Raw genomic sequence first — 27573 nt, forward strand, 5'->3', positions numbered from 1 at the left:
GCTTCCAATAACTTGGTATATATTGATAGTTAGCAAAACCATTGAAATTTCTTTTTGACCACCCAATAAATAATAAAAAAGATTATTACGCTTTGCTTCTGAATGAAATAAAAACCGAAAACCAAAACAAGAGGAAAAGATTATTTGGAACAGTATCTTGAAACATATTTATGCAGAAATGGCAAGCAATTGAAGACATGAAAAGCTGATCTACTATCTAAGCACTTAAAGCCATTAATAGGAATAACATCTAACTCAAACATATGAATGAGGCTCAAGCATTACTTTCACAAGAGCCTATTTAAATTCCTGTGAGGTTTAAAGGTATCAAAGGAAGAAGCAGTTTAAAGTACTATTACATGCACTGAAAAAAAACCTCTCTGAAAAAGCATTAAAAATATAATACAGTAAATGCCAAGGGTTACTACTGCGACTTCTTGTGTAGCATCACTGAGATAGCCTCTCAAAAAACTTCAATATTTTTTACATTGAATAATAAAATATTTTATATTTTCAATGTATTTCAAAATTTTCAACATTCAACCTGATACATATGTTAGCAGACAAGTATCTGTGAAGTATCACCACAGAAATACGTTATTTTGAAGATTAGGATCTTTATGTCACTTTGGTTGTCCTTTAAGTTTTGTATTCTTTTCAATTATTTTGGTAAGTTAAATGTAAAATGCAGAACAGAAACCTTACACAATTATGATGCTTGTTCCTTAAGAATTTTAAAGTAATTCCCCTCTCTAAGCATTCAATTTGAGCTGTCCCCTAAATGAAAACCTATGTATCAGAACTAAGGACTAAATTTATTTACAAAAAAAATACCTCTGCTCTTTAAAATATTCACAGCAACCAGTTTTTCCCTACACAGTGCAATTTAGAAAGATCTAATTTGTATTTTTCATTACTTAAATAAGTAAAGTTATTCCTTTTCTTTTTCAATTTATGTACATTATTTTGTTACTAACCCGGACAAAATAATTTTTTTCTTAAAAGGATAATGTTAAGATGACAGTGAAATTATTCCTTCAGATGTTTGTTAAATCCCTCCAAGAAATTGTATGAGGGCTGAGGACATTGTACAGATTAACACATATATGGTTTTCCCCTCTAGTAAGGAAAGAGAGAGCAGAAATCAGAAAAAAGCTGTCTATTACAATACTAGAATGCCCCCACCCCTTCCCCACACCCATTTTGTAGGAGTAGTTTGCTGGATTGATAATTCTTATAATCTTAATGTCTGTTTAGAGTTTTAACTCTAAACAGACATTAAGTTTAAGAGTTCTAACTCTATAGTTTCAACTGCTAGAAAATGCTCATTTTATGCTTTTAAAAGGACAGTGTATGAAATTCACATATAGAAGCACATAGAAATTGATGTGATTTTGGACTTTGTCTCTTCAAAATGTATAAGCCACAGTCCAAAGGGGAAAAAAGCTTGAAAATGTTTCAGGTATCTCTGAGGCACTCCTCCTTCTGAGCCTTTCCTTGCCTAAAAGATTTCCCTGTCCCAACTCATTTGACTGCTGAAGTGCCCTCCCTGTCCTCCTGTCTGTTTCCAGCCACCCCCAGACTAACCTACTCCAATTCCCATGGCTGCCAAGAGGTTCTTGGGGACTTTCTATTTGCCTTTATCCTCTTCCAGGGCCATGGGGTTGAGCTAAATTATTCCCACAGCTGCACTTTTCCTAGGCCAGGGAGTGATGCTGTGGTCAGAATCGCACTGAATGCAGCCGATCCCCTAAACCTGCACAAACAGCTAAAAAGCAGCTCCCACCAGCTAAGAATCCTGCCCACATGCTCAAATTCCCAAATAAACCCCTTTTCCTCCCTGGTCTCTGGAGACAAATTGCATCACATTACCCACAAAACAGACAGGATATAGCAAAGCATGTTTGTGTGTGACACAAGTCCCAGGCTGTTCTACAATGCACCTGGTATCTCACCCCTCACCATGTTTAAAAGTTCACATGCAGGTGCAAGTGGAGGAATCTTGATAACACTCTTCTTTGTTGAGGTATTTTTTTTCTCCCTTTTTAGTTTTATTAACGAGGGTAAAAAACCCCACCAAACACAATTTTGCACAAAATCTGAAGGTTCAGAATAAGAGACAAGAATGGAAAAAGGTTTTCAATATATCTAAGGAAAAATGAGATGTATTTTAGCAAACATGCTGTTGCCTCAATGCCAAGGGAAAAAACACTTGTCATCAGAGAAATGAATTGCTCAGCTGTTTATAAGCAAAAAGCTCTGGGGGAATTTCTCAAGGCCCAAACCACATAGCATTGCAGGGTCACACAAACATATGTTGCAGGTGTTTTAGGGTAGACAGGTGGGAAAAACCTCAGCTACTAAAAAAATGCTCCACTTAAATAGATTGTATCTGAAACTTGATAACCTCAATGCAACAGAGAAACAACAAAATAGCAGCAGCGAATTCTACATCCAGGCACAATAAGCTGACCAAAATATTCATCTCACTAGTGTCAAATGGAATGTTTTAAAACTAATTTTTTCCAATATATTATCCAAATGCTGCCAAACATTTATTGTTTTCTTCCCCTAAACTACTAATATTTTAAGCCTAAATCAAAACCCAGACTGAACCAAACATATGTAAAAAGAAGGATCACGATGGAGTGTTGTTCTGCTTATTTAAACAATTATTTTTAGGGAGCCAATTTTCTCCTTTTTCCCTTTGTCAGCTGACATGGCAATACTGTATTTCTTCATAATTCTTGTACTGCCTAAGAAATTTTTGTATTAAAATTCTATTTTTTCCCTTTCATTTGTTTCTAAAGTTGGAGGATCATGTGACCCTAAATTCAAATAGAACTGAGAGCTCAGAAAAGGTTGACCTTTTCCTGCTAGATCATCTATGCTACTTTTTTCATTAAAGATGACATAAACTTGACAAAAATTTTGACTGGGAACAGAGCTGAAATACAGCAGCTGAGATGTGGATAAAGGATACAGTTTGTTCAGTTCAGCAGCAGTTTCTCCATTAGTCAATAATAATTAATGTGAAGTATTTATTAATTATTATCTAATAACTTGAGAGAGAATTTCACCTTTCCTCTTTTTATTTTGTCAGATGTTTAGGCAGCTGTCTCCACCCCACATGAACACACTTACACAATAAAGGCTAAGGCTTAACATTACAGAAATATATCACAGTATTTTGTATACTAAACAACCAAACCACCCCAAACTCCAAAGCACTCAAAGAAGAAAAAAAATATTCCCCAAACAAACAAACAAACAAACAAATCTTTCTTTTCACCTGCTAATTCTCCTCTTCCCTTATTATACCTTCTGCAGCAAGCAACCTGCTGGCGCACAAAAGGTATTTTACCCACCTATGAACCACTGAGTTATCAGACTGAAAAAACCCAGCAAGACATTAGATAATAAGGTACTATACAACTAGATAGAAGGTGCTATTGCCAATTCAAAAGTGGTTCAAGGCCAAGAGCAAAATACCATCTAAAACATAGATTGATAGTCTATCAACCCTGTGTATGAAAGCAGCACAACATGAAGGGTACACTGCACAGAACTAATAAAGAACTTCCTTTAATCACAGGAGCCAGGAGATCCATGCACTAATATTGGTGTTGGCAAAGGAATGCCATAATCCTCAAACTGGGAATAATGCTTCCTGTTTACATTTTTCAGAAGATGCTAAGGGTCTCAATCATGGACCTTGTTATTTACAATGCAATAACAGCATGAAGAATTATCATATTTAATTGTTTCTAAAGAAAATTAAGGAGGGGTTTTTGTCCCCCTAAGCAACAAAATTTCCCAGAAAAAACAGAAAAGGAAAAAAAAGTCAGTTAACTGGGTCAAGAATGGAAGACCCCTGAACTCTGATTAGGCTGAAATAAATTATCTCCAGTTTTGTTACGTGACAACCCTCCATTCCCCTGGCAACTAGAAATTTCAGACACCAGGAAGATATTTTAAATACTGTGCGTTATGGTCTGTTTTTAACTTCATACACACATGCTTTCTCTCACATGGGCATTCTATGACAAGAGATGAAGAACTGAAAAAAAATGACAAGTGAGATTTAAAAATGCTTCAGTGACTTGACTGAAAGAAATTTCTAGTTGTGTATTTTGGCTTCTTGTCCTAACTGCTTGGGAAGCCTTTTTTTATTTTCATTTATAGTATTACAGCATATTGCATTTTAACAGGTAGATCAAATCCTACCAAATCAGCTTTTATTGATATTCCAGACAAAAAGACTCCGACCTGCCAACGTTCAAGTTCATAACCTGTGTAAAATCCCCATCTTGCATCAACAGAATCGCTTAAGTACCTTTTAAATCTGCCTCTTAATTTAGTTGCCTATTTTTCAGCTGAACCCTTGGTTTTAAGAAGTAAATTAACTAAATAGTAAGGTATAAATCTGACAGTGTTCAGCTCTACCCTGTGACAGATTTATGCTCTGGCATCTTGCAGCCTCGCACAGTTAGGAACAGGAGTTTTACAACATTGTGGAGGAAAGCTCCAGGCTTTTGAAAGGAACACACAGCAAGCCTCGCTTTAAACCCTGGAATGCTCCAAATTATGGGATTTAAAATATGACATCTTTATGTACAGAAAAGCTACCACATTATGGTTTTATTGGCACTCGTTTTGGACAACCTGCATAACTCACTGATGGCTTTGTGAGTAATGCAGTTATCCGAAGCTTATACTCATACACCCCTTGTAAGCACACTTACAGCATTACATCTTCTCCAGATACATGCTTGTACACAAATCTCACATATCAGGGAAAAACAAGAACATTTTAAGGTGCTATTAGGTTATTTTAACTACAAGGAGAAGAAACAGAATAATTCACGTTCTGCGTGTAATCTGCTACATAAACCACTTGAAAAAGGTCCCCAGGGGAGTGAAAAAAGCTCATTCACAAAGTCCCATGCACACGCCACACCAAAAGGAGTATGACATCCAAGTCTTTTCTCGTGAAACACAGAGAGAAGCTAAGGGCCTGGTGCTGCGGGACAAGCAACTCCTTTCATTTAAGATTCCAATCATGAGGAATTATCCTAGAGAGCCATTTTCATCACTACTGCTCCTTAAAAAGACAAAGGACAAAAGAGATAACATCTCCAAACCTAATTTCCATAAAGTTATAGCAAAGGACAAAAAATACCATTCCCACTTCTATCTTGACAGTATTTTGCTCTTTCAGAGAAGCTCTTCCCAATACAAATGCACTCAAATAGCCTTCATTACAATTGATATACTAATATTTACTATAAAATATGTAGCTACACAAGCAGTATATCTACATTTCTATCAGAAGAGTCTCAACTCAAATTCCATCATAATAGATTGGATGTGATTCAGTAGTTCATCTGTCATATATTATTGAAAAGTTGTGAATCAACTTTTATATAGCTCACAGTTTGTGTTTTGCAAATTTTAGTAAATAAATTATGACATGGAGAACTTTTGATTAGGTAGAATCAAAGTGCTTTAAGTGTTTTAAATTCTTCCTTTTGATAAACTCCCTTGCAAACTAGAAATGATTAATTGAATTGCCAGGTTCACATAAGAAGAACCATAATCACCTCACTCTAACACTGTTAAATACATATTGTAAGTGTAATTTTATAAATAACATTATAACTTTTTTAGGAGAGGGTCAATAGCTTTAAATGACATTTTAAACAGAAGTAAATCTACCAACTGAAAGAAATAGCCCCAAGAAATTCACAAGCAAGAAGTTTTATTGCTAGATAAAGTAATTAAGAGCTTAAAATGCTTCAGCTTCTTGTTTTAGCAGCAAGTAAAATCAGAATTGTCTTTACTTTGCTACTGAGGATGCCAACCTGCTCAAATAGAAGGAACACTTTAAAAATTATGTCTTCCAGAGAGAACTTTCTGGTCCATCTTGTCTTGGAGACTCGCTTTCAAATGTAAGCCAAAAGTAGGAACAGTAGTTCCTAACTCACCTTTAGCCATTTCCTCTGAAAGACTCTTCCCCTCCTGACCCTCCCAGAAATCAGCAGCCACACCACCCCCTCCTGTCTGCTGGGCCACACAAGATGGGCAATGAGGACAACACAGTCACCTGGCTGGCTTCTGCTCTTGCTACCAGCAGGGGAGTGCAGCCCCATCTCGCTTGGCCCCACACAGAACTGGGACAAGTCCCTTGCTTCCTCACCATCTTACCTGTGGCATGGCTTTAACTATGGGAGGTACCACTGTTCTGGAAGTTTTGCTTTATTCCATATTATTCCCCACTGCATTCCTATTAATTTAAATGCAATGGTTGTTCAGCTTAGATGGATACAGTGTTTGTGAGTTCTTACCCACACAACTGGCCTGTGTGTGCAAGACTAAGGAGAGAGCAACACTTGGGAACTGTGTTGTCATTGGCAATCCAGGAGATCAGCTTTCTCCTCCGAGTGATGACTACTGTCTTGCATATGGTGCTGCAGAATGAGAAGGACATCAAAAGGTTTCTCATTTGAAAAGTCTTGCTTAGATGACTAATCAGCCACTTTCCAATTTTTTTTTTTCCCCTGAAAATACTGCTTGTGACATACAGGATATGTTGAGGATGACTATTTTATGATTAAATGGTTAATGTAGCAGTGAAGAGATTGCAGTGAACTTTGAGAGAGATAACAAAGCTATGGCATCACAAGTATTGACCACGTAGCCTTTTTGTATTCTAAACTGCATAGGTGCACGGGGAAAGAAGGTGTTGAAACAAAAGTACAAAAATGAAGCAGATTTTTAATTCATGGTACACTTACTATTTTTATGTGGTACTATGGCAACATGGTTATTCCAAGTAATTCATCATTAAACTCTTAGCCGCCTGTCATACCTTATTCTATTAATGAAACACAATAACTGAGTATTTAAATCAATAATTTTTAAAACAAAGCACAGAGTATTTAATTGGAAAATATAAGTTTCTCATTTTAAGAACATGAACATAAACAAAGAGTAAGTAATTATCATGGCCACCATTAAAAAGCTTAGCATGCAGTTATAGAAAAAACATTGATTTATTTAAGTGAGGTGTTTAGATTACATCTAACCTCACTGTATTTGCAGATGGGAATATTAGAACATCAAAATGCTTGAGTACAGTACAAGGAATTGAATGTGGTTATAAAAGCAGAGGTCAAGTTGAGAATGGTGTCACTTTTTTGTCCATAAAAATCTATCTTGAACTGCATATCCAAGATCTTAAACTGAAATTAAGGCAAATAGGAGTTCTCTGTGAATCACTAAAAGCAAATGCATTTACTTTTTGTTTCTCCTAAGTCCTTTTCTTCCAGGTGAAGAGATGTGTAGTTGGCTTTTCTGGAAAACCTCATTTCCTTTATCAATAATATATCAAAATGTAAAGGTGACTCTCCTTTAAAGTACAGGTGACCTCACTCAGTCAGGCAACTCTCCTTACTTAAAGTACAGACAGCTCATACTGCACTGGGATATCCATTATCCCAGCTTCCTGATAACTTATGTTTCATGCACCTAAACCCCCCTCAGTGTATTATTGCTCCTGAAATATCAGTCGCATTCTTCATGATCAAAAGTAAAAAGCAAAAATGTTTGTTGAGAGCCTCCCTCCCCCTTGCTGGTACCCCTGTAACGAAGTGGACCTGCACCCCAGCAGTACCTCTGCGTGGAGGTACAAATTAATGAGCTGCTAATGCCGGAGCAGCGCCAGATCCCAACTTCTGATTGGCTGCAATCTGGTCATTAAAGAGAGGTAATTAATGCCAGATTGCACACACAATGCTAACAAACAAACAAAACAACCCCAAACCTGCTTTTCTCCTGCCACAAACGGCAAAACAACAATACTGACATAACGGCAGCGTTCAAAGGACAGTTGCAGCTCTGCAGCGGCACCTCAGTTAATGAGTGTATAGAAAAGAATTTATCTGAAGAAGAAGAAAGTGAAACTCAACAGCCTTTCAGGCACATGAAACCAGCTTAGAGAAAACTATGAGACGGTGGCAGCTACTTAAGAAGAAAATTCAGCTGAAAATAAATGTACAAAGAGTTTGGTTCAAAATTTCAGCAATGTGTTTTCCCCTTGTTACTCACTGCTTAGATAGTGAATAGTGTTAAAAGCTAGAATGCAGATTTTTCCAACTATTCCTCATATGAGTGAGCATGATCATATTTTATTGCTTAAGTTTTCTGGCAGTATCTGTAATTTCAGTCACGACGAACTAATACGACTTCTTTGAAATGTCATGTATTCTTCTCCATGGATTTAGCTAGAATTTAATATTAACATATAGCCACTTTCAATGTCAGCAAATAGCTAAAATACAATGTTGAGAAAATATCAACAGCAGTAGCTATGATATTATTAGCATAAGTAACAAATTAATTTCCATCAACCAAGCCCATTATTTTTTTCTTTTTTGTTTTTTAATTGGTAGCTTATGATAAAAAGATCTCTCCACTGAATTAAGCTCCTAACTAGCTTGCTCAATGAACGGGACAATTCACCGTGCTAAAATATCTGAAAGCAAACTTATTTTACATAAAAATTAAGAACAAACACAGTAAGCTTTCAGACAAAGGACAGTTGTCAGGTTCATGGTATGTGGTGCAAAACTATAATATTCTACATAGTGTTTTAGTTTTCTAATAAGTCACTGTGATAAGGTTAACACTTCAGTATTGTACAACATACAAATAAGAACACCCAAAGATGAAAATGACTTTGCTTATGTTGCTGTATTAGAATTTTATTTGCTAAAGGGTGAAAACAGATTTTCAAAATTCACAGTTAACTTAAAACAATAGTTTTAAACCTTTTATTCCTAGCCCTGGCTGCCTTCAGGAAGGAAAGAACATCTGGTTATTTAAGGAACACAATATGTTCACATTTTCTATGACTTTTGTTTCTAATTGGGTTTTTTAATTTTTTTTTTTATTTGAACAACTCTAGTTAGAACTATGTTTTTTAATCACTTTATATTTTTCCAATGCCCTATCTCCATATCTCTACTTCTTAATTTTGCTGCCTTTGCTGTGAAAATTAACAGGGCTCAATGGTTTTGATAAGGAAAAAAACTGAAGAAAATGAGCCACTCGTGGTGTATTAAATATGCAGACACATACCTTCAGTAAATGTTTTTGGATATACATAAAAGAACCTTCCCTTATTTTTTCATTTCACATATACACAATTTTAATAGCCCACTCTTCCATAAGAAGCTCTACTTTTATATTCAGAAAGATTGTAAATGCGTAGAAGTTACTTTAATATAAATAATTGAGGCAATTATCTGTTCAAAGATTAGAAATGTGAAACAAATACTCTGCTAAGCAGGTTAACTTTATCACCCTATGCACAGACAACAACACTGATTTGAGCTTTTCATTCCACGTTTTCCTAAGAAGTGGAGCTAGCCAAATGCTAGAAAAGGCTGAAATTCAATTATTCTGCATTGATCCATACTCATGCCTGTAAAATTATTATCTCTCAGCACCCCCCCTCAGAGACAGGTGCATTAACTTGTTTTCAGCTATTACAGAGATGTGTATTTCTCTTCTGTAGCACTGAAAAATATCAGAGATTTGGTATCTAAAATATTCTCTCATCTCAGCTGCCAACTGGGGTTCCCAAAGTGAACAGGAGAGCTGCTGCAAGCATTAGGTTAATGGCAAGTACTAATTACTTTTCATATTATTGTTAATACTGGATAATGCTAAGGCTTCTGGTAAGGCTTGATTTCACAAAAGGTCAGGAAACTCCACTTGTCCATCTATATGAAAAAAATGCCCCCCCCCCCCCCCCCCCTTTTAAGTACAGCTTGCTTCTGACATTTAGGTTGCTCTCCTGGTGATGACTGCAGTGAAAAGAGGCAAACAAAATGCGACAGGTTCATCAAGCCTAAGTTTATCTCTCCTGATAGAGACTACATGAAAAAAAGTAAGAAGGAAATACCTGTTATGTCAGAGCAAGGAAAGAGAAAAAATTATAGATGTCTTTAGATATACAGACCCAGGTTATCTCCAGAATTGGAAGTTACAGATGGAAAAGCTGTATCAGGTTTAACGTCTGATAACAACTTCACCGTTTATGACAAGATTGTTCCTTAAGAGCCTTTCAGTTTTATCCACCTACCTCCAACCTTTCTTTGTCCAAATACCCCACAACCTCCCCTCTGTAAGATGACTTGGTATTTTCCTAGCTGTAAAAATAATATAGAAGACAACACATATATGAGCAAACCTGCAAGTGGTAGATTCCTGTTTGCAACTGGCCATGACTTCTAAACTGCATTTCTTGTCCAGCTGAGATTTAAAGCTTCAAGGAGCAGAGAGCAAGCCTCTCTCAGATATTTGGAACAACACTAAACACTCCTGGTATGTTCAACAAATAATGAAATAAACCACTGGACCATGCAACAGTCTCCCAGACTTGGAAGAAATGCCACGCAGAAAAACTCAGCCCTGGATAAGGAGAGAGAAAATTGCACTGAACCAAACGTAATTTCCTATTAGGAACCAGAAGCTTGTGATGGAGAAATGCACAGGAAAACATCAAAGAAGGAAGAAAAATAATTAAGCACTGAATTTGTTAATCACCACTTACAAGTTGCACTACAGACTAAAATCTCTCTGTCATTTCTTCCAACCTGCTTTTATCTGCACAGGGAATAAGGGCAAACTGAATTATATCTATGAAACTAGCAAAAAAAAAAAAAAAGGATAATAATTTTCCCACTTATTTTCATATATAATCTGTGCACTGACTTTAGACTCCTACAGCACCCATGATGCCTTGTTGAGTCTTCCCTTTCATTCCTTTTCATGGAAAATGTTGACAGACTTGGAAATGTTTGTGTATAGGTCTTAAAGAAGAGCAAGACTTCCATTTCAGATATATGGAAAAAAGAGACTGAACAAACACATGCTTCAGACACCTAAGTGAAACCTAGTCACACTTAGGAAAAGGTAAGAAACAGGTATTCAAGTAGGGGCCTCGAAAATACATTTATTTCTCAGACCAGAAGCTATTTTTTGGTTTCAGAAGGATCCTTTAGAATGGTTTTATTTCCTTACTGTAAGAAGTCTTGATCTTTTTATGCAGCCTCAACACAAAGACCCAGTGTAAAATTATAGGTGGCTGCAAGTCCCTTAGGCTCTTCATCTTCTGTAAATCAGAACTTCTCAACATTCAGAGTATTTCCCAAGCAAAAAAGTACAGCTCAGAAATGAGAAACAATTGCCTTTTATCATATTTAAATTGACAAAGCAACTACCATTCTTAGCATCAAAGAGTTTCAAGTACTGATTCACCTGAGCAAAGAACTACTGAGCTACATCCAGTATTTATCTGAAAGGTGTTCAAGGCCCACCTGAAAATGTTAATTATTAGGACATCAAGGCCTTATGGGCCTGACAGCTTCATTCTGTTAGAGACAAGAGCATAAGGAGTGGCAGAGTGATTAAGCCTCTTTGTGGAAAGTTGGTGGTTAATTTTTGTCCCCTTCAGCTGATAGGATATCTTGTATGCTGCCTAGCATGTTTCAGAGGACAGCTGAATCATTAGTAATCACTTTATTGTTTAACATATCTCTTCAATAAATGACAGATTACATATTGAATTCAGATGGATAACTGAGCAAAATTTTCCTCCCTTTGTATCTTTCTTCTAAAAAATATTTCTTTCTTGTTTTGCTATGAAAGTACATAAATAAATGCTGGGTAGTTTGATTTCACAGACTGCTGCCAAAATCTTAAGAAAGATTCCTGAGATCTAACGTTATAAACTTTCTTGCACACTGAAAAGATGATACACTTTACTTCTCATCATGAAAGAAATCTTTGTGCTTGAGAGGAATGAAAAAAACAGCTATAAGGATGCAGATTTCTGCAAAAAACTGATATAGAAAAACAAAGAGACAATTTTTTCCTTAATCCATAAAAGTGCAAACACTGGTACTGAATGAAATTTTGCAGAAGGCAGTAAGAGTGCCGAAGTGATGAATTTTTTCCTTTCAAAGATGTTGTGCATCAAGAAGATGAGGGAAATCAGACTTTACACTGGCAACCTACTAATGGGACATGTACAAAGACAGTTCAAAACCAGCAGCACAATTCTGCTATCTGCCAGAGATCTGAGTAAGCACAGATTACTGTGTACAGCTGAATCTCAAGCACTTTATCCACTATACTGTGAGTATCTCCTGTATATTATACCCACACGTATACACATGCCAATCTAAAACAGGAAGAGGTTTTCTTTCTTTTTTTAATAGATGAGTACATCAGAAACTGCATGCTAATAACATGTGGCATGAATTTATGAATTTATACATTTTATACATGCCAATCTTTACAGGCTGTAACATCAAACTCTTGTTTTTATTCAAAAACCATCACATAACCATTATATATTGGGCAGGGGTAGTGCTTTAAGGATTAACAGTGATTAATCCCAGAAATCCCATGAAAAAGGCCTTTCAGATGAAATTGCATGATGCTTTCTATACAGCTTACTAGGTTTTAAATAGTAACATTACTGTTTCCCTGAAAAGTATACTTCATCCCAAAAGATGTCTGTGCAGAATACAAAAGTTATTCTAAAGAGCACATCTGCAGTTACCAGAGCTCCTGGATAACTTCAGCAAAGTGTCCTTTAAAGTATCCTTTAAAGAGTAAAGGAACTTGTTTCCAATTCTTTCCTTCAGCTCTTTTGTCAGGTGAGAAGAAACTTGAAACTACCACTTAGTTTCCAAAATGTAGGTTGTTATTAACTTCATATCATTTAATTACAGTGATTTATTATTTCCTGTATTAACAGAGCAAGCATCTCACCTTTGGATCTCGGAGAAAAAGCGCTCTTAGGATAAGGGAGTGAACATCTCCAATAGGTGGATAATGCATCAGAAGTCCCAAACAGGTCTGATAATTACTTGAAATCACTAGAATTAAAATGAAAATATAAGAGAGAGAGAAAATATTACTGTCTTACTTTGATATTCCAAAACAGCACTTATTCCAGTAAATTCATTGCAGTTCAGATTTGGTTGTCTTTTCCCACATGGTGTCTCTGAAGTCAAACAGTGCTCAGAGTAAAAGGAAATAGATATAATCAAGCCTTGTGACTACACTTTGTTTAGTGTAATTAAGAAGAGTTCTAAAACTACAATTTTATGTCGTTGACACTTGTGTTAGCCCAGATTCAGATGCCTCAATTCAGACCTCTGTAGCTGTGCCCCCAAAGCCTGCCCCAGTCAGAGCAGCTCAGGGCAACACCATCAGCAGAGTTTGAAGAACTAGTGCTGCAAAATGGACATGGGCTTTTCAGATGCTCCTCCACAGACATCTAAATTTAAATGTGATAATTCGCATTTATGATGTTTGCCCCACTCTGATTAGTTTTTGCTGAAATATCTTTTATGTTGTTCTTAAATACATGTTTACATAAATACACATATTCAGATACCTATGCATACATAAAATTATTCAACAATTCTTTGTTTTCTTTTAAATCAGAAACTTCACAAAATATTCAGGAAAAAGGGAAAAGACTAGATTTTAATTTCATAAATACTAGAAAGTATAGTACACTATTAACTTGCTTAAATTTTTTTCACTTATTCATACAGTTTTCAGCGTGCTTTGCTAAACTTTATAATTTTGTTCTAATCTGTTTGATTCTATCTGAATCTATGTAAGCATACTCTATGGCTTTTTGCTTGTGTCATCTTCTGGTTTTTTTTTTTCTTTCCTTCCCAAATCAATCTAATTATGAGTGCAATTATTAAAGACATCTTTTCAAGCAGGTCTATGTAAACTACTTCATTTCTTTTGCACCATCTAAATCCAGGCAATCCATCTGCCACAGCTGTCAAAGCAATGCCTGCTAATGATGCCTCCACTCTGCAACATAAAGACAGCCTCCAACAATAGCAATTGTAAATAAATTTATAACAAACTTTACTATGCTGAGAACTTTAGCTGTAGTAAGAAATACCTTTAATTAATTGGGATATTGCAAATATAAGATTATTTTGAATAAATAAAAAGTAAAATAAAGGGCAGTTTTGTGGACAGAGAAATTCAAATGGTTTACTTTTTTCTTTCATGTGAATAAGCCTCATATCCTCCTGCACCTTACCTCCCTCAACAAGAGGATTATGGGGAAAAGATGCAGGACTGGGCAAAATGAATAATTATAATCTGTGTAAGGAACCACTTTATCATCTTCATTTCCGTTGCTGATCCGACAGCTTGTAATTTCATACATCTGCTTTCATTTGTAAAGCACTCACTTATCCTACTCATTCTTTATCTGTTCTGCCTGTTCTTTTTCCTACCCTTTGTTTTTCTTGTTCATATTCAGGTACCTGCTTTTTCTTCTTGAAGTCACAAAGCTGACATAATGAACACAATACAATGGCCTCTGCCAGAGTTCTTTCAGAGTATAACATGAGCACCACACAGAACATACCCAATCAAACTCTGCTACGTGAATCAAATTTCAGATACTGAACTGTGGTTGTGATCGTGATGCCTTTTTACCAAAGCAAATAAAAACAGTGAATATTGATATTAAATGCTAAATAGTTTTATAAATGATAGACAGTAACACCAATGTGTTTCTCCTTTAAAGAAATAAGTATGTGTTCTATTCTGCAATGAAAAATAGATTAAAAATATATTTTCCTTATTTTTCCTGGAAGAGTTCTTTGCTATCTCACAGATATAGAGAAAACTAAATATTAAAAAACTAATTTATTTTAACGGTGCAGACTTGCCCCCTGACAAAAAAAACCTCTTATCATCCAGAAAGTTAAAAAAAAATCCAGCATTTTAAAGGGAAGACCTGCTAACTTTTATATATGAGGTTTTTTTTACCTTCAGGGTTTCCCCCACATACTTAAACTGAAAGAGGGTAGATTTAGGTTGGACATCAGGAAGAAATTCTTGCCCATAGATGTGGTGGATGCCCCTGGAAGTGTTCCAGGTCAGGCTGGATGGGGCTTTGAGCAACCTGGTCTAGTGGAATATGTCTCTGCCCATGCCAGGGGATTGGTCTAGATGATCCTTGAAGGTCCCTTCCAACCTAAACCATTCTATCATTCTTGTCTCTTCAGGACAAAATGTGTAATGTTATACAACAGAGGGGCAGTTTTCTTAAAAATTATGGATAAAGAGCAGTAAACCAAAACTGAATATGCCTGTTGATGTTAAATGGATTTCTAAGAATTATCTATAGGATGAAGTTTCTGGAAGGAGATTCTGTGAAATACAAATATCCAGTCTCAGCAGTAGCTGATGTGTTCAGCTGCCTTGTAAAAAGCTTGGTAGTTCTTCAGCTGTGCTTTTCCTTCTCTCGTTGGCTTAGTGAGAGTCACATCTGGATCCAGCTTCTTCTGTGAGCCACAAGTTCTCACTTCCCCAAAGAAAAATGCTACTGGCATTTTTAGGGAAAGGAGGAGAGAAACTCCTCTCCACAGAGAATACAATCTTACAGTTCTTTTATTAATATTGTAATTCAGTGCCCAGAGGAACATCAAATTGCCTTCTCCCTTCTGCTGTAGCAGAGACTGAACTTTCTCTGTTGGCCCACTAACCACCCCTGGGTACAAGCAGCAGTAATGTGGTGGAAAACCTGAAAATTCAGAGTACTGTCCTCAACAAAGTCCAAATTTTCTGATACATTTAATTTCTTAGAAGTTTATTATTTGATGTCACTGATCCTGTATCCAGATTATTTCATAACCGTGGAAGGGTGGGATTACTCCCCCCTTCTGCTTTACACATGGCCAGGTTCTCTTAATAGCCCCTACATTGAGTTAAACATAGACAAATGAACATCTTGCACTATAACAAAAATAACTAATCAGTTCCTCTAAGAAGAAGCTATGGCTCCTTTATTTCTCTCAAAATATTCACAGTGCTTTTAGAGATGAAAAAAACTACATTCTAACAATGGCCATACCTACTCCTCAAGTGGAAGGAAGATAAAAATACACTTATTCTAATACTGATCAGTCAAAATTAGCTCCTGGTTCAATAATGGCATTAATTTACTATGCAAAATATAGACAGGTTTTCCAGGTTTGTTCATTCTTGTCTTCCTTGCAAGGAAGTAGATAAAATACATATATTTTTGCATCACATCCTTCCCTCTATTCTGATTTAATCAACAACTGCATGTATATTCACACTGGTGAAACAGAAGCAAATAATCACGCTTCTGATTTGACAGATCAAAAAAACCAAAAAACAAAAAAAGATTTTTGCAAGAATTCAAAAATTTTTCCAAAAAAAACACAGGAAATTTATTAAAACTTACAGCTACACTGTAAGTGTAAGCTGGCATGTGAGGATTATCACTCCACAGACAAAGATCTGCTTGGATACAGATGTAAAACTGAACAGAGCAGTTTACAGAATGGCTGTGTACATGATTATGTATCTGTAATCTCTAAAATATATAAGCAATAATCTGATAATCTACAGGTTCCCTTCTCCTTGCATAATGTTTGAGCAACAGAGGATTTCAAAACTAAAATAAAGATGAGAAATATAGCAGAAATAAGTTTCTTAAAATCATGTCCTTGAGAACATCATAATAGAGCACAGAAAAAAAATTCATCAATTCTCAAACCAGCAACTTTCACCCATCCCCAAATGTGCTGTTTTAAAAGAATCAGCACAATTTCTAAACTTTCAAATGCTTTGAGCACTGTATTATTATAATTGCTTATATTTGACATTTTCATAACATAATATCGCAGGAGCTTTATTATTGTTCTTATTGTTTCAAAGTTTCTAAACTAAAAATTTCCCGATGGTTTATTTAAATTAAAGATGCTTATCACCATTGGATGTTTTCAGCTTATGTTTCCTTTCACCAAATAAAGAGAAGCTTTTATAAACTTACTTTATTTGAAAATGTTTTTAAAATTACTACAACTTTGAACTCTATTCAAAGCTCAAATATTACCAGCAATAAAAAACATGAGGAAAACCAGAAAACTTTCTCTTACAGATATATAACAAAAGGTTTTTTATGTAATCAAGAGCTGTGGAAATTGTTATGGCCTGAGCTTGACTTTGGAAAAATAGATTCAATTTTACATTATTTATGACTTATTTTGCTTCCCCACTATATTATGCTTAGAGTAACTAACTAGATCCAGCTGTAGAACAAGAAGTTACTTATTACAAAAACAGTCAAAATATGAAGTATTAGCTGTCCTGATGGGATGATTTTCCCTCTCATTTGGGTAAATGTACCACACTGCAAAGCTATTTACTAATCTATCTACTAAGCCTGGGAAGTTCAGGGAAAAGAAGGAGACTGACTTCATACAAAAGCCTGGAACACGTTTTTAGCTCACATTTTAGTTAACTCATACTGATACTTGTACCCCAGCAACAGAAATCAAAAGAAAACAAAGCCAGAACAACTTTCCCTCCCCAAGAAGAGAGAGGCTTCTTAGAAGCACAGTTCTGATGTGCTGGTTTTTTTTAAAGGTAAGCAATGACACAAAATAAAATATTGATGCTAAGAAACTTTCTTACATGCCTCTTCAGAACATATCTCTACCAAAAATTTTAAATTTCTTCAGTTTACTGAATATAAACAAGCAAGATTTAGACTGCAAAATATAATCAGATCATCCTGAAACATCAGCATTAATTTTGGAACCTCTGACCAGAATTAAATGTCCAGTTTTTTGAAAGGAATGAAAGGTAGCTCTATATTCTGCATGTTTATTAAAAAGTAATTAAAAAACACATGAAGACAGGCAGTGGAACAACATGTACGTGTAAAGTACCACATTATATTTTCAAGACTGGGCCCTAAAATAGGAACCACAGATGTTGAAAACTTCCTATGTCCTAGAATACAAAATTATGTCAAATATGTGACCTTGTTATAACCTAAAGCTTACAGATGGTATATACTTAACTCTGAATAACTTGCTATAGAATTCATATACTTAATGACAGCCATACATCTTGCTGTGAAGCACATACTTTGTTGCATCAGTTGCATACAGAATTTTTTGCAGAATCTGATAGGACAGAAATAAATGCCTCAATTCTCATTATGTATCTCTCTCCTCCCATTTACAATTATATAAGCTAACAAAATTTTCTTGGTTGCTTGTCTGTCCCAACGTAATATTATTGGTCATCACTAAATTTTAAGAATTCACCTGTCCACAAATTTCAGGCGTACTGAACCGAAAGAAAATAAATTATAATATTTTTAAGATGCCCCTCTTGCACAGAATAAACATTCTCAGTAACTGCTGCTCATCTTTGTTTTTTATTCACGATATCTCTTCAAAAATGGTGAGCCTTTGTCTTGTGCATTTTCTCCCTTCTCACAGGGGAACAACATAAAAATATTTCAAGTGTCACAGGGAAGCTTTACTCAATTCATGAGCTTTGTCGGAAGGTGGAGCTCTATACTTGCCTGTATCACTTAGAGCACAGAAAATCTGCAACTCCATGTAAAAACACAGAGCTACTCACAAAACAAACCTGCATTTAACTCCAAGATACAATTTGTTTCATAAATACAGCAGGCCATGTCTCATAATAAATAGCTCCTCTCCTAGTATTTGGAATTATTTTCAATATGTTAAAAAAGTCACAATGAAATTTAGCCTTTTTACAGTCTCCTTTTCTTTCAAAGAATAGGTTTGCATTCTTTAAAAAAATTGGAAGATAGCTGATACTTACAGGCATCTCTGATATACAACAACATGGCTACAAAAATGTAGTCAACTAAATTCAGAGTGATACTGTCAGCAAATAGAGCATCCCAGACAACCAGGAGATCCTGAAGAGGAAATTCACGTCCAAACAGGAGCCTTACCCATCGCCTGAAAAAAAAAAAAAGTGGAAAAGTTATGATTTGTATTTCTCCATTTCACCAAGTATGGTAAAATCAGGACATATATCCCATGATCAGCTACAGTCCTAAACAATTTATCAGAAAATTCTGCAAAGTATCAAGATCTGTGATAAAGACTTAACTAATTGTATTTGTGGAAATGTTACTGCATCTACATCAAAAAAATTATAGACTGCAATTAGAGACTGCAGAAGCTTACTAATATTATTACGTGGGTGACCCTCAAAGGACAAAATACATCAATCCCATATCCACATTTTTGAGCATTTAATGTGATAGTGACCTGAGATGAACAGGAGAAAATGCTATGCAAGAGTGTCTTAGAACAGCAAAAACAGGAGGGTGAAGCCAGTGTTTTATGAGAAGCCCTGAAAAGCCCAGTTAAGCGAAAGTCAGTTCAGAAGGAGATGCCAAACAGCAACTAAAATGGACCAGGTCACAGTTACTGTGAAAGGGCTTTCTCCCTGTTATGGATGACAGTGTCTGCAACTCCATATAAAATATGCTATGGATGTTATTTTCATTAAATTTAATTTAAATCTTTACCAGATTTAGTGATAATCTTAATGTAGACTATACTGTTAATTCCTATTCATCTCTGTGCTGTTTTCATACCTAGCAAAATGTGAAAATTTGTTATATTAAATGCAATACTTGCTTGAGGCTAGAAGCTTGAGATGCAGAAGAAAACTGTTTCTCTAAGATTTCTCATTTCTAGTTCTGACTCTTACACTGACTTACTTGCTGACCTCAGGAAAAGCACTTCTCTTCCCTATTCCAGAACAGAGCCACTAGCTTTGTATCTTTTTAGGTAGGATTATCTAAGGTCACATTTGAATGAGCTAAAGAATAGTTAGTAACATTAATCCTGAAATAGTTATTACGAAATGGACTTAAAAATAATGAATTACATTTTTAGCTGGGATATGCAAATAGCTACGCATGTGGAATCTGTTTATTCAGTGGCAAGAAAAGATTGATTGCAAATTTCTGCTAAGCAAATTAAGTCATTCTTTAAAACTCACAAAAATTTCTAAAAAGGCAACTAGAAATTTTTTGTTCAAGATTAGTTTCATTTGTAAGAATTCATATTTAACCACTTTTGTTCCAGAACTCATTGTTGGTTTAAGGCATCCAGGGTTTTGTTATTGGCACTTTTTTTTTCTGATTTCAGTATAAAGAAAATACTGGACAAATTAATTCCAGCATGCCAGTCTAGCACAAGCTTTGAAGATAGTAACGATCTGCACAAAAAGACAGTCTCTTATAAAAGAAATTCAAAGGGAATGTTGTGAGTGAAGGTTGTGTTCAAAAAACTTTTATTCCCCATGCCACTGGAACCATATGTACAATACACAAAAATATCCACGTACAGATTTAGAGATCGCTACATAGAATCTTTTCCTTGCAAGATATGTTGTTCCCTTTTAAAAGTGAAAAGACATTATTTCAAAAGACAGCATCACTGCACTCTCATATCAAATATTATATTCTACAGTCTTGTAACTTTTTATGTTAGTGCAATAATTACAGAAGTCCCAATATTAGCTACAACAAAACAAAAACTCTGAATTTTCCTCTCTGATCAAACCTCTTTCCTATGAGGACTTATTTTGAGACCTCAGAAAAAGAAATCAGAACTATTCTACAAAAGCAAGGCTTAGCTGGTGCATTTAATTCTACCTAAGGGGTTTTGCCATAGTGGCACATTACCCTGCAGTGCCCAGCCTACAGGAGACTATTACCCTATGGCGACACAAACATTACTCAGACTCTGCAGGAAGCACATTACCTGCAGTAGCAACTCCTCCCACCTGTAAAACCACAACTTTCCAGTTACACAAACTGTTAGGCAAGAAATCTCAGCAAAGCTTGAAGCATTTGAGCTGACTTTGCTTGCAACTACCCAAGTCTCATTCAAAAGCCTTGCTAAGAATCTAATACACTTCAAGAGAAAAAATACACCATGGTGTAATGGGATTTGTTATTAGTCCTTTATTAGAAATCTCTTTTGCTTCTTTACTACTTCATTATGCAGTGTTAATCGTTTGTAGATGCAGGTTTATTCTGCTCGAGCAGAAGTCATTCCTTTTTTTTCTCCCGCTTTTATATTTTCCCCTGGGAAAATTAAATCTCACTCCCCAGAGGTATCACGTTTCACAGATGCAGACTGCTGAAGAACAACTGGACTTCCTTTTGCAACCATAATATTGCTGTTAATTATTTGAACCTTCCTGTCTTAAAAAGAGTAAGCAATTCATACTGTTGTAAATGCATATATACTAAATGCTCTCTTATTTTTTTCAGCAACATTTTGCTCACAGCATCTATAAACCGAGGGCCCTATTGCCTATGAACCATGCTGCCATATGGCAGGACTTCACTCAGCTTTTATATTCATAAAAAAAGATCTTAATTCCTTAGCTAACTGTCCACACTGAAAAGCTGTCTTTCAAACTAACACATTTTTATTGCCTTTACAAGTATTTGCAGAGAATTTAAGACACCCTTAATAATTGCATTGCACATGATAAACCTTACCTTTTTGTTTCCTCTCCCCCCCCTTTTTTTTTTGTTGAGATGGCTGTGTTTTAATTATTGTTCTGTCCTGTTAATCTTGCCTTACATCTGTTACACCTGCAGACTGTGAAACTCACAATAGTATACCTTTTATCACATGTGGTAATACAATAATTCATATTTTACCAGGCACACTTAGCAATTAAAATCTACAAAAAACCCCCAGATTCTTTAAAGCCATAATACACCAAGGTACTACTACCTACATTGTAGAATATGTAACTGTATCTTCCATTTATGATTCCTATATAATTAAACCAATATTCTCAAGAGATCAGTAATTACTAGCAATAGATAATGATTCATTAATGACCTTAAAATATAGGGAAAGCAGGAGAAAACTCTGTGCTAGTAAAGCCATAAAAGAAGGCAATGATCCAGTTTTAACTAACACCAAAACCATTTTGACAAATTTACAGGACAATTCCCCAACCATCAAAATTTAAACTTATATTACGTGTTCCCTGTATTTAGTTGCTTATCTTCTCAGTCTTCTTGTAAGGCAGAGAATTCTTTTAAAAAAATTAAATAAGCCCAAGAAATAGTTACAAATGAGGAGAAACAAACAGTTTAGGAATGTTTATGAGGCCAAAACAACACAATTGTAACAACAGGAAACAGGAAAGCATGACTCTGAAGCTAAATGTCTTGATCTAGTTCTTACAAGTTGACAACAAGGTGCCTAAAAAAGTCTATTGTTAGGAGCATGTTTTCAGTCATTTATACATTTGCTAAACTCAATGTTCACTATAATTTCTACTCCAAGCATCTGCTCAAGGCTTGATTTTTTTTTTCATTCATTGATACTATTCATTAGAGTAAGTCTAAAAAAATTCTGCTCGTGCTTAGCTTAGTTTTTTCCACAAGCATTTCACTAAGGTCTAGAATCGAAACAACAAGGTCTCTGGTATCTTCCTTTTTACTGTGCATATAAAAAAAGAGAAGCCCAAATTTGGTAATTCCTTGTTTGACCTAAACACAACAGAGTGAAGATTTCCACAGAGCATGTTCTGTTTCTTCCTAACTCTTGCCACCAGCCCAAGAATGCATCTGCCACCCTGTGCTTCATCCCAGCTCCACATTCTACATTCCCTGCATGGCAAATGGTAGAAGTGTGAATCATCCCCTGCAATGGCTACTGTCACTTGGGGGATGTGGTGGCAGAGGATGCTGTTGCTCTGGTATCCAATGCTTGCAAGACTAGTCAAGGTCTTTCAGAGAAAGGAAGGTCAGTAGGATTTTGCAGGATGTAATTTCATTTTCAGTGCAAGTTTTGCTGCCTTTTTTATTTTTTTAATAAGAAAATTATTTCAATGGACTTTAAGTATTGAAGAGAACACCATCTTATCAAAACTAACCACTCGGAAGCTGAGAAATGCCAAAATTAACATCAGTTGTTTACTAACTGAGAAAATGATATGTAAGCTCTGTTTCTTTAAACTCTGTCATGAATTATGTTCAAGCAAACATTTGTAGCCAGTGCAATTTACTATGTAAAGTCATGGTCAATAATTTAGGAGAAAGGGTAGACAGACTTGAGCTGTGATCTGCCTATTCAAAAATAAGATGTGGAAAAAGGATGAGGAGTGACATTTGTCTAACACTTGCAAAAGAACTTCAAATTATACAGTAGATGAAGACTTTAGTAGTTCAATGCCACCAGAAAGCACTATTCTGGGCAGACTTGATGCCTGCACAAGGATTTCAGGCTGTGTTTCTAACCTATGGACAAGAGTGGGCTGCAGATGAGGTAGGCTGGGTACCTCCTGCAGAGGCACCCAGGGGTAACATGGGGGGGTACTGCTCCTACAGCAGCACTCATCAACACTTGCATGGATGAGAAGGAAATACACAGCAAAAGCACCCTCAGAAAAGACAACAGAAAATCTCACAGATTTGATAGTTGCAAGAGGCAGGGGGAGACAGGTAAGTTCCATCAGAGGATGTCTATGGTAGTTCATTTTCTTTTAATGACCAAGCAAGACAAGCCTTAGCAACATTCCAGCTTAGACCTGGTACACAGTCCATTTCTCCAGTGCTCCATCTCCTTCCTTAATAAATCTCATTTTTATTAAAACTACCATGGCTATATTTGGTTCAGGATTTTGTTCTGAATGTCCTAAAGAGATTAATAAAACCTTCAAATCATACAAGACAGAGAAGGAAACATGCCTGAAGTATAATCACAACTTGTTCTTTCAGCTACTCTTCTACAAGGCTTTTGTGGAAGGGCAGTACTGCTTATGGTGCATGAGGAGCTCTTAATGAGAAGAAAGGCAAAACAGCTAAGTGTCACAATTAACAAAATGGCATTTCTAAGATAAACAAAACCTTATTAAAATCCAATATTTTGTCAGAACAGAAAGAAGCCTGTGAAATCCCTACAAAGCCAAAAAACTGGTGTAAGAACTTATGTGGGAAGCTCAGCAGACTTTCAGGGATTTACAGAGACTCCTAATGTGTTCGATTTAAACACTGAGAATTTTACACACGGCATACCCTCACATGCACACTACCCATAAATGATGTACAGTGTGATATTGTTACAGCATATGCTCCATTTTTTGCCTTAATCTACTTAACTCGTGAAGGGAATGAAAACAGACATCTTGCTAGAAGATGTGTTTACTTCAACCATAAATTCAAATGTTAATTCTGGATTTATTAGATAAAATTATGTGGCCTTTGTCATTTGAGAAGGCAGACAAGATGATCAGATTTTCCTTAGGCTGTAAAACATTTAAATATTATAGATTTCTACCACATTGTCTCCAGCAGGGTATGTTGATTGAAGAAAAGTGTGCATGATAAGGAGGGAGAAAGTATGTGCCAGCATCTAGCACATCATTCAGCTTCTCCTTAGACTTAGAGATAATAGTGAGTATATAAAATGATCTTTCTTATGTGTGTCTGCCTTATCTGTTTAAGTAATTTCAGACTTGTACATGGAGTACTGTTCTGCTACAGAATGACATACATGCTTTAATATGCCCATGATCTGGGTGGGATTGTCCTGTCCTGGACTCCCATCAAAGTTTTTCACTTCACACAGCTTCTCCTGTACTGGCTGCATGAAGATTTGGTGGATCATTGCACCAAATACAGGAATCATGGCCCTACTGCTGGGTGGTTACACAATCAGTTATTTGGTTTCCCTTTTCTGTTTCAAATTCTGTTTGGCTTGTGGTCACATCCATACAGTTTTAAGTTTTTCATAGCTATATTAAAAACCCCTCATCTTGAAAGAGTATGATATCCACAAGCCTTCTGTTCCACAGTTTAGAAACCTTAATGCAAAGATAAAAATTACAGTGCTTGATAACAATTCAAATAAAAAAGAAACTGGACATTTACATTACAGATTATATGTGGTTTCAGATCTACCATCAGTTTTCCTGTTAGAAAATAAGCATTTAAAATTAAAGAATAATGATAATAAAACTAATTTATTAACATAAATCAACTCAAATTCAGGCTAAGTGATGAACAAGAATATTGTACATAGTTTACTTTGTTGCCTTCCTTCCACTTGGGAAAAATGTTTTGATATGCTCTATTGACATTTCCTACTACTGTGCATAGTCTGAACTTTTTAATATTAATTACCTTATCAAACACAGACTAGCATATCTCTTTAAAAGAAATACCTGGAATTTTTTTTTTACAAAAAAGAGACACAAGCATCTAGTTCTTATGTGGATTATTTCCTTTCCCATTTGATTTCTTTCACATTGCTAGCAAAGATTACTCAGTTTAGCATTTAAGAAAAATTCTTTGTGTTTCAGGAAAATTCTATGCATTTCCTTATTAATGAAGGTTTTTCTTTCCAAAAAAATTAATTCCTAATAATTACCTTTCCTTCTTACTGTGATTTACCTTTCTCTGAAAAAGCACTTACTGCAGTTTTAAGCCAGACCAATTCTAATCTACTCAGAAATGCACTTAAAGGAAAAAAAGCCAAACAAATGTCACTCCTATCCTCAAAAAGGTTAAGAAGGACCCAAGGAACTGCAGGCCAGCCAGCCTCACCTTGATCTCTGGAAAGATGAAGCAGCTAATTCTGGAAACCATTTCCAGGCACGTGAAAAACAAAAATATCATAGGGAGTGGTCAGTAACTGGCTTTTCTTTAACACCAGATTTCAAAAACAGAGTTACTGAATCTATTTAGAAGGGAAAACAGAAAGAAATTTCCTAAGTTTTCAGCAGGGCAGATGGGAGAAATGGGACCTTTAGGGGCAAACTTATACTGTGGATGTAACTCTAAGTGATCAGAGACTTGAACTGGATGTAGCATTCAATTTAAGAAATTCTCTGTAGTGGCAGAAAATACACTGTTCAGTTTCTTTTTAATTTCTCCTAACCATTACAAGTTAAAACACTTCAATTTTAGTATTTCAGATAAATAACACTCTATAAAGGCTTAATAATTATCAGCTATTCAAGCACTGCATTGCCACTGCCAGCCTGTGTTTGCAGCAAGTACCACAGTTACTGGAGGGTAACAATTTACTGACCATTCCTTAGCGTGAAGGGTGGATAACAATGTTGTACTCCAGAAGTTACCTACAGGAGGAATGATCACAATGAAATAGCTAACATACTTTCAGCCATTGCTGATTTTTTAAAGGACAGACATTCTAGGCATGTGTTATTATTTTTTAAAAAGGTGGGTCAAGTTGACAACAAATATCACAGATGAAAGCCAAGGCACATGTTTTTTCACTTTGGCCAAAATACATGTTACAAGATGAAGAATTTAGCTGTTACATCATGACTTATTTAGCAGTTATCTGGGCTAAACTGTGCTTTCATTCAAAGGAAAAAGACTGGAAAATATTGCTGTGTTTCTCTGAAATGACTAAATTGAGACAGCTCAGGCAATGTTCAGATTTAAAGAGCAAGGATCAGCCTGATAAAATTATGGTGAAAAACCAGAATGAAGAGAGGGGAGTGCTAAATTATACTGGAAAAAACTCCTTTAAAGTCAATGATAAACACCCTTGAAGTGTACAGAGTATGAGACTTCATCTCATCTTCATCTTCACACTCTGTAAACCCCAAGTATAATGACCAATATCTGCAATTTTAAGAGAAAGATACAGGAACCTAAAGGTGTGCCTACTGAATTCTTAATGTTCTTTGCCTCTGTGCAATTAAAACCTACAGTCCTAAATACTGATGATGCATGTGCATTTTGTTTTGAAAATCGCTGCAGAGTAGCAAAAACATTTTCTTTTTTTTGACAAAAATAATTACAGGTGAATGATTTTAAACACTGTTTGCTGCAATAAACCTATTGAAACAAAAGAGGCACTTCTAAATTAGTGAAGTTCCTACTGATATCAGCTATTAGCAATTAGGAACTCCACCCCCCCAACTTTTCCATCCTTAAACAGCAATGATTAAATTTGGTTTTAAAGTGGAGAAATTATATTAGGAAAACAACTCTCAGTGTTGCAATTAAAGCACAGTTCTTAAGATGATAAAATAAATTTGCTAATAGCTTTATCCACTGATTCAAGATGTATGCAGTAGGTTTAAAAGATACGATCCTTTTGTAGAATTTCTCTTTAAAAGAGGAGTCTATAATATTTCATTGTTCCAGATTGTCAAAAATTCTATAGTGTTAGCATATTTTTCTTTAGAAGACTTAATCAAAAAGGTGTGCATTTTAAAATAAAAGGAAGAGAGATAATTTTGTTAATAGCTCCAGAGTAAACAAATAAGCACTGATAAAATATTATAAAGTTTACAATCTATCTTTGAGACTTCTCTATTATAATTGAATAAAATATCTTTTCTCTCCATAAAAAAGTGAAATCTACAGTTGAATCATCTTTCTGTCACCTTGTAGTGAAATGTGTAACCAAACAAGATATTCTTTCCTGGTATGCCAAGTAAGACATTTTAAATTTCAGATCTAACTTCTTTTAAATTCTTCAGAAGCTATTTGCCTGTGTCCAGGAATGGAACTGCTACACTTTGTATTCAAACCAACAAGACAACATGACTGTTGTGAGTATACCACCAGTTTACCAATCCCTGTTAGTTTTTTTCCTCTCTAAACCT

At 35.5% G+C, this 27573-nt stretch overlaps 1 protein-coding gene across 2 annotated transcripts in view; it reads right to left on the reverse strand.

Moving 5' to 3' along the window:
* TBC1D5 (TBC1 domain family member 5) overlaps window positions 1-27573 on the reverse strand; it is a 317365-nt gene that overhangs the window by 60742 nt on the left and 229050 nt on the right. For both annotated transcript variants that reach the window (XM_059845995.1, XM_059845985.1), the window contains 2 exons: window positions 18748-18890; window positions 12850-12956 (listed from right to left, as the gene is read on the reverse strand). In XM_059845995.1, the coding sequence (XP_059701978.1) occupies window positions 12850-12956; window positions 18748-18890 (250 nt within the window). The remainder of the gene's footprint in view (window positions 1-12849; window positions 12957-18747; window positions 18891-27573) is intronic.

The sequence above is a fragment of the Haemorhous mexicanus genome, chromosome 1 (genome assembly GCF_027477595.1).
Source record: "Haemorhous mexicanus isolate bHaeMex1 chromosome 1, bHaeMex1.pri, whole genome shotgun sequence".
NCBI lineage: Eukaryota > Metazoa > Chordata > Aves > Passeriformes > Fringillidae > Haemorhous > Haemorhous mexicanus.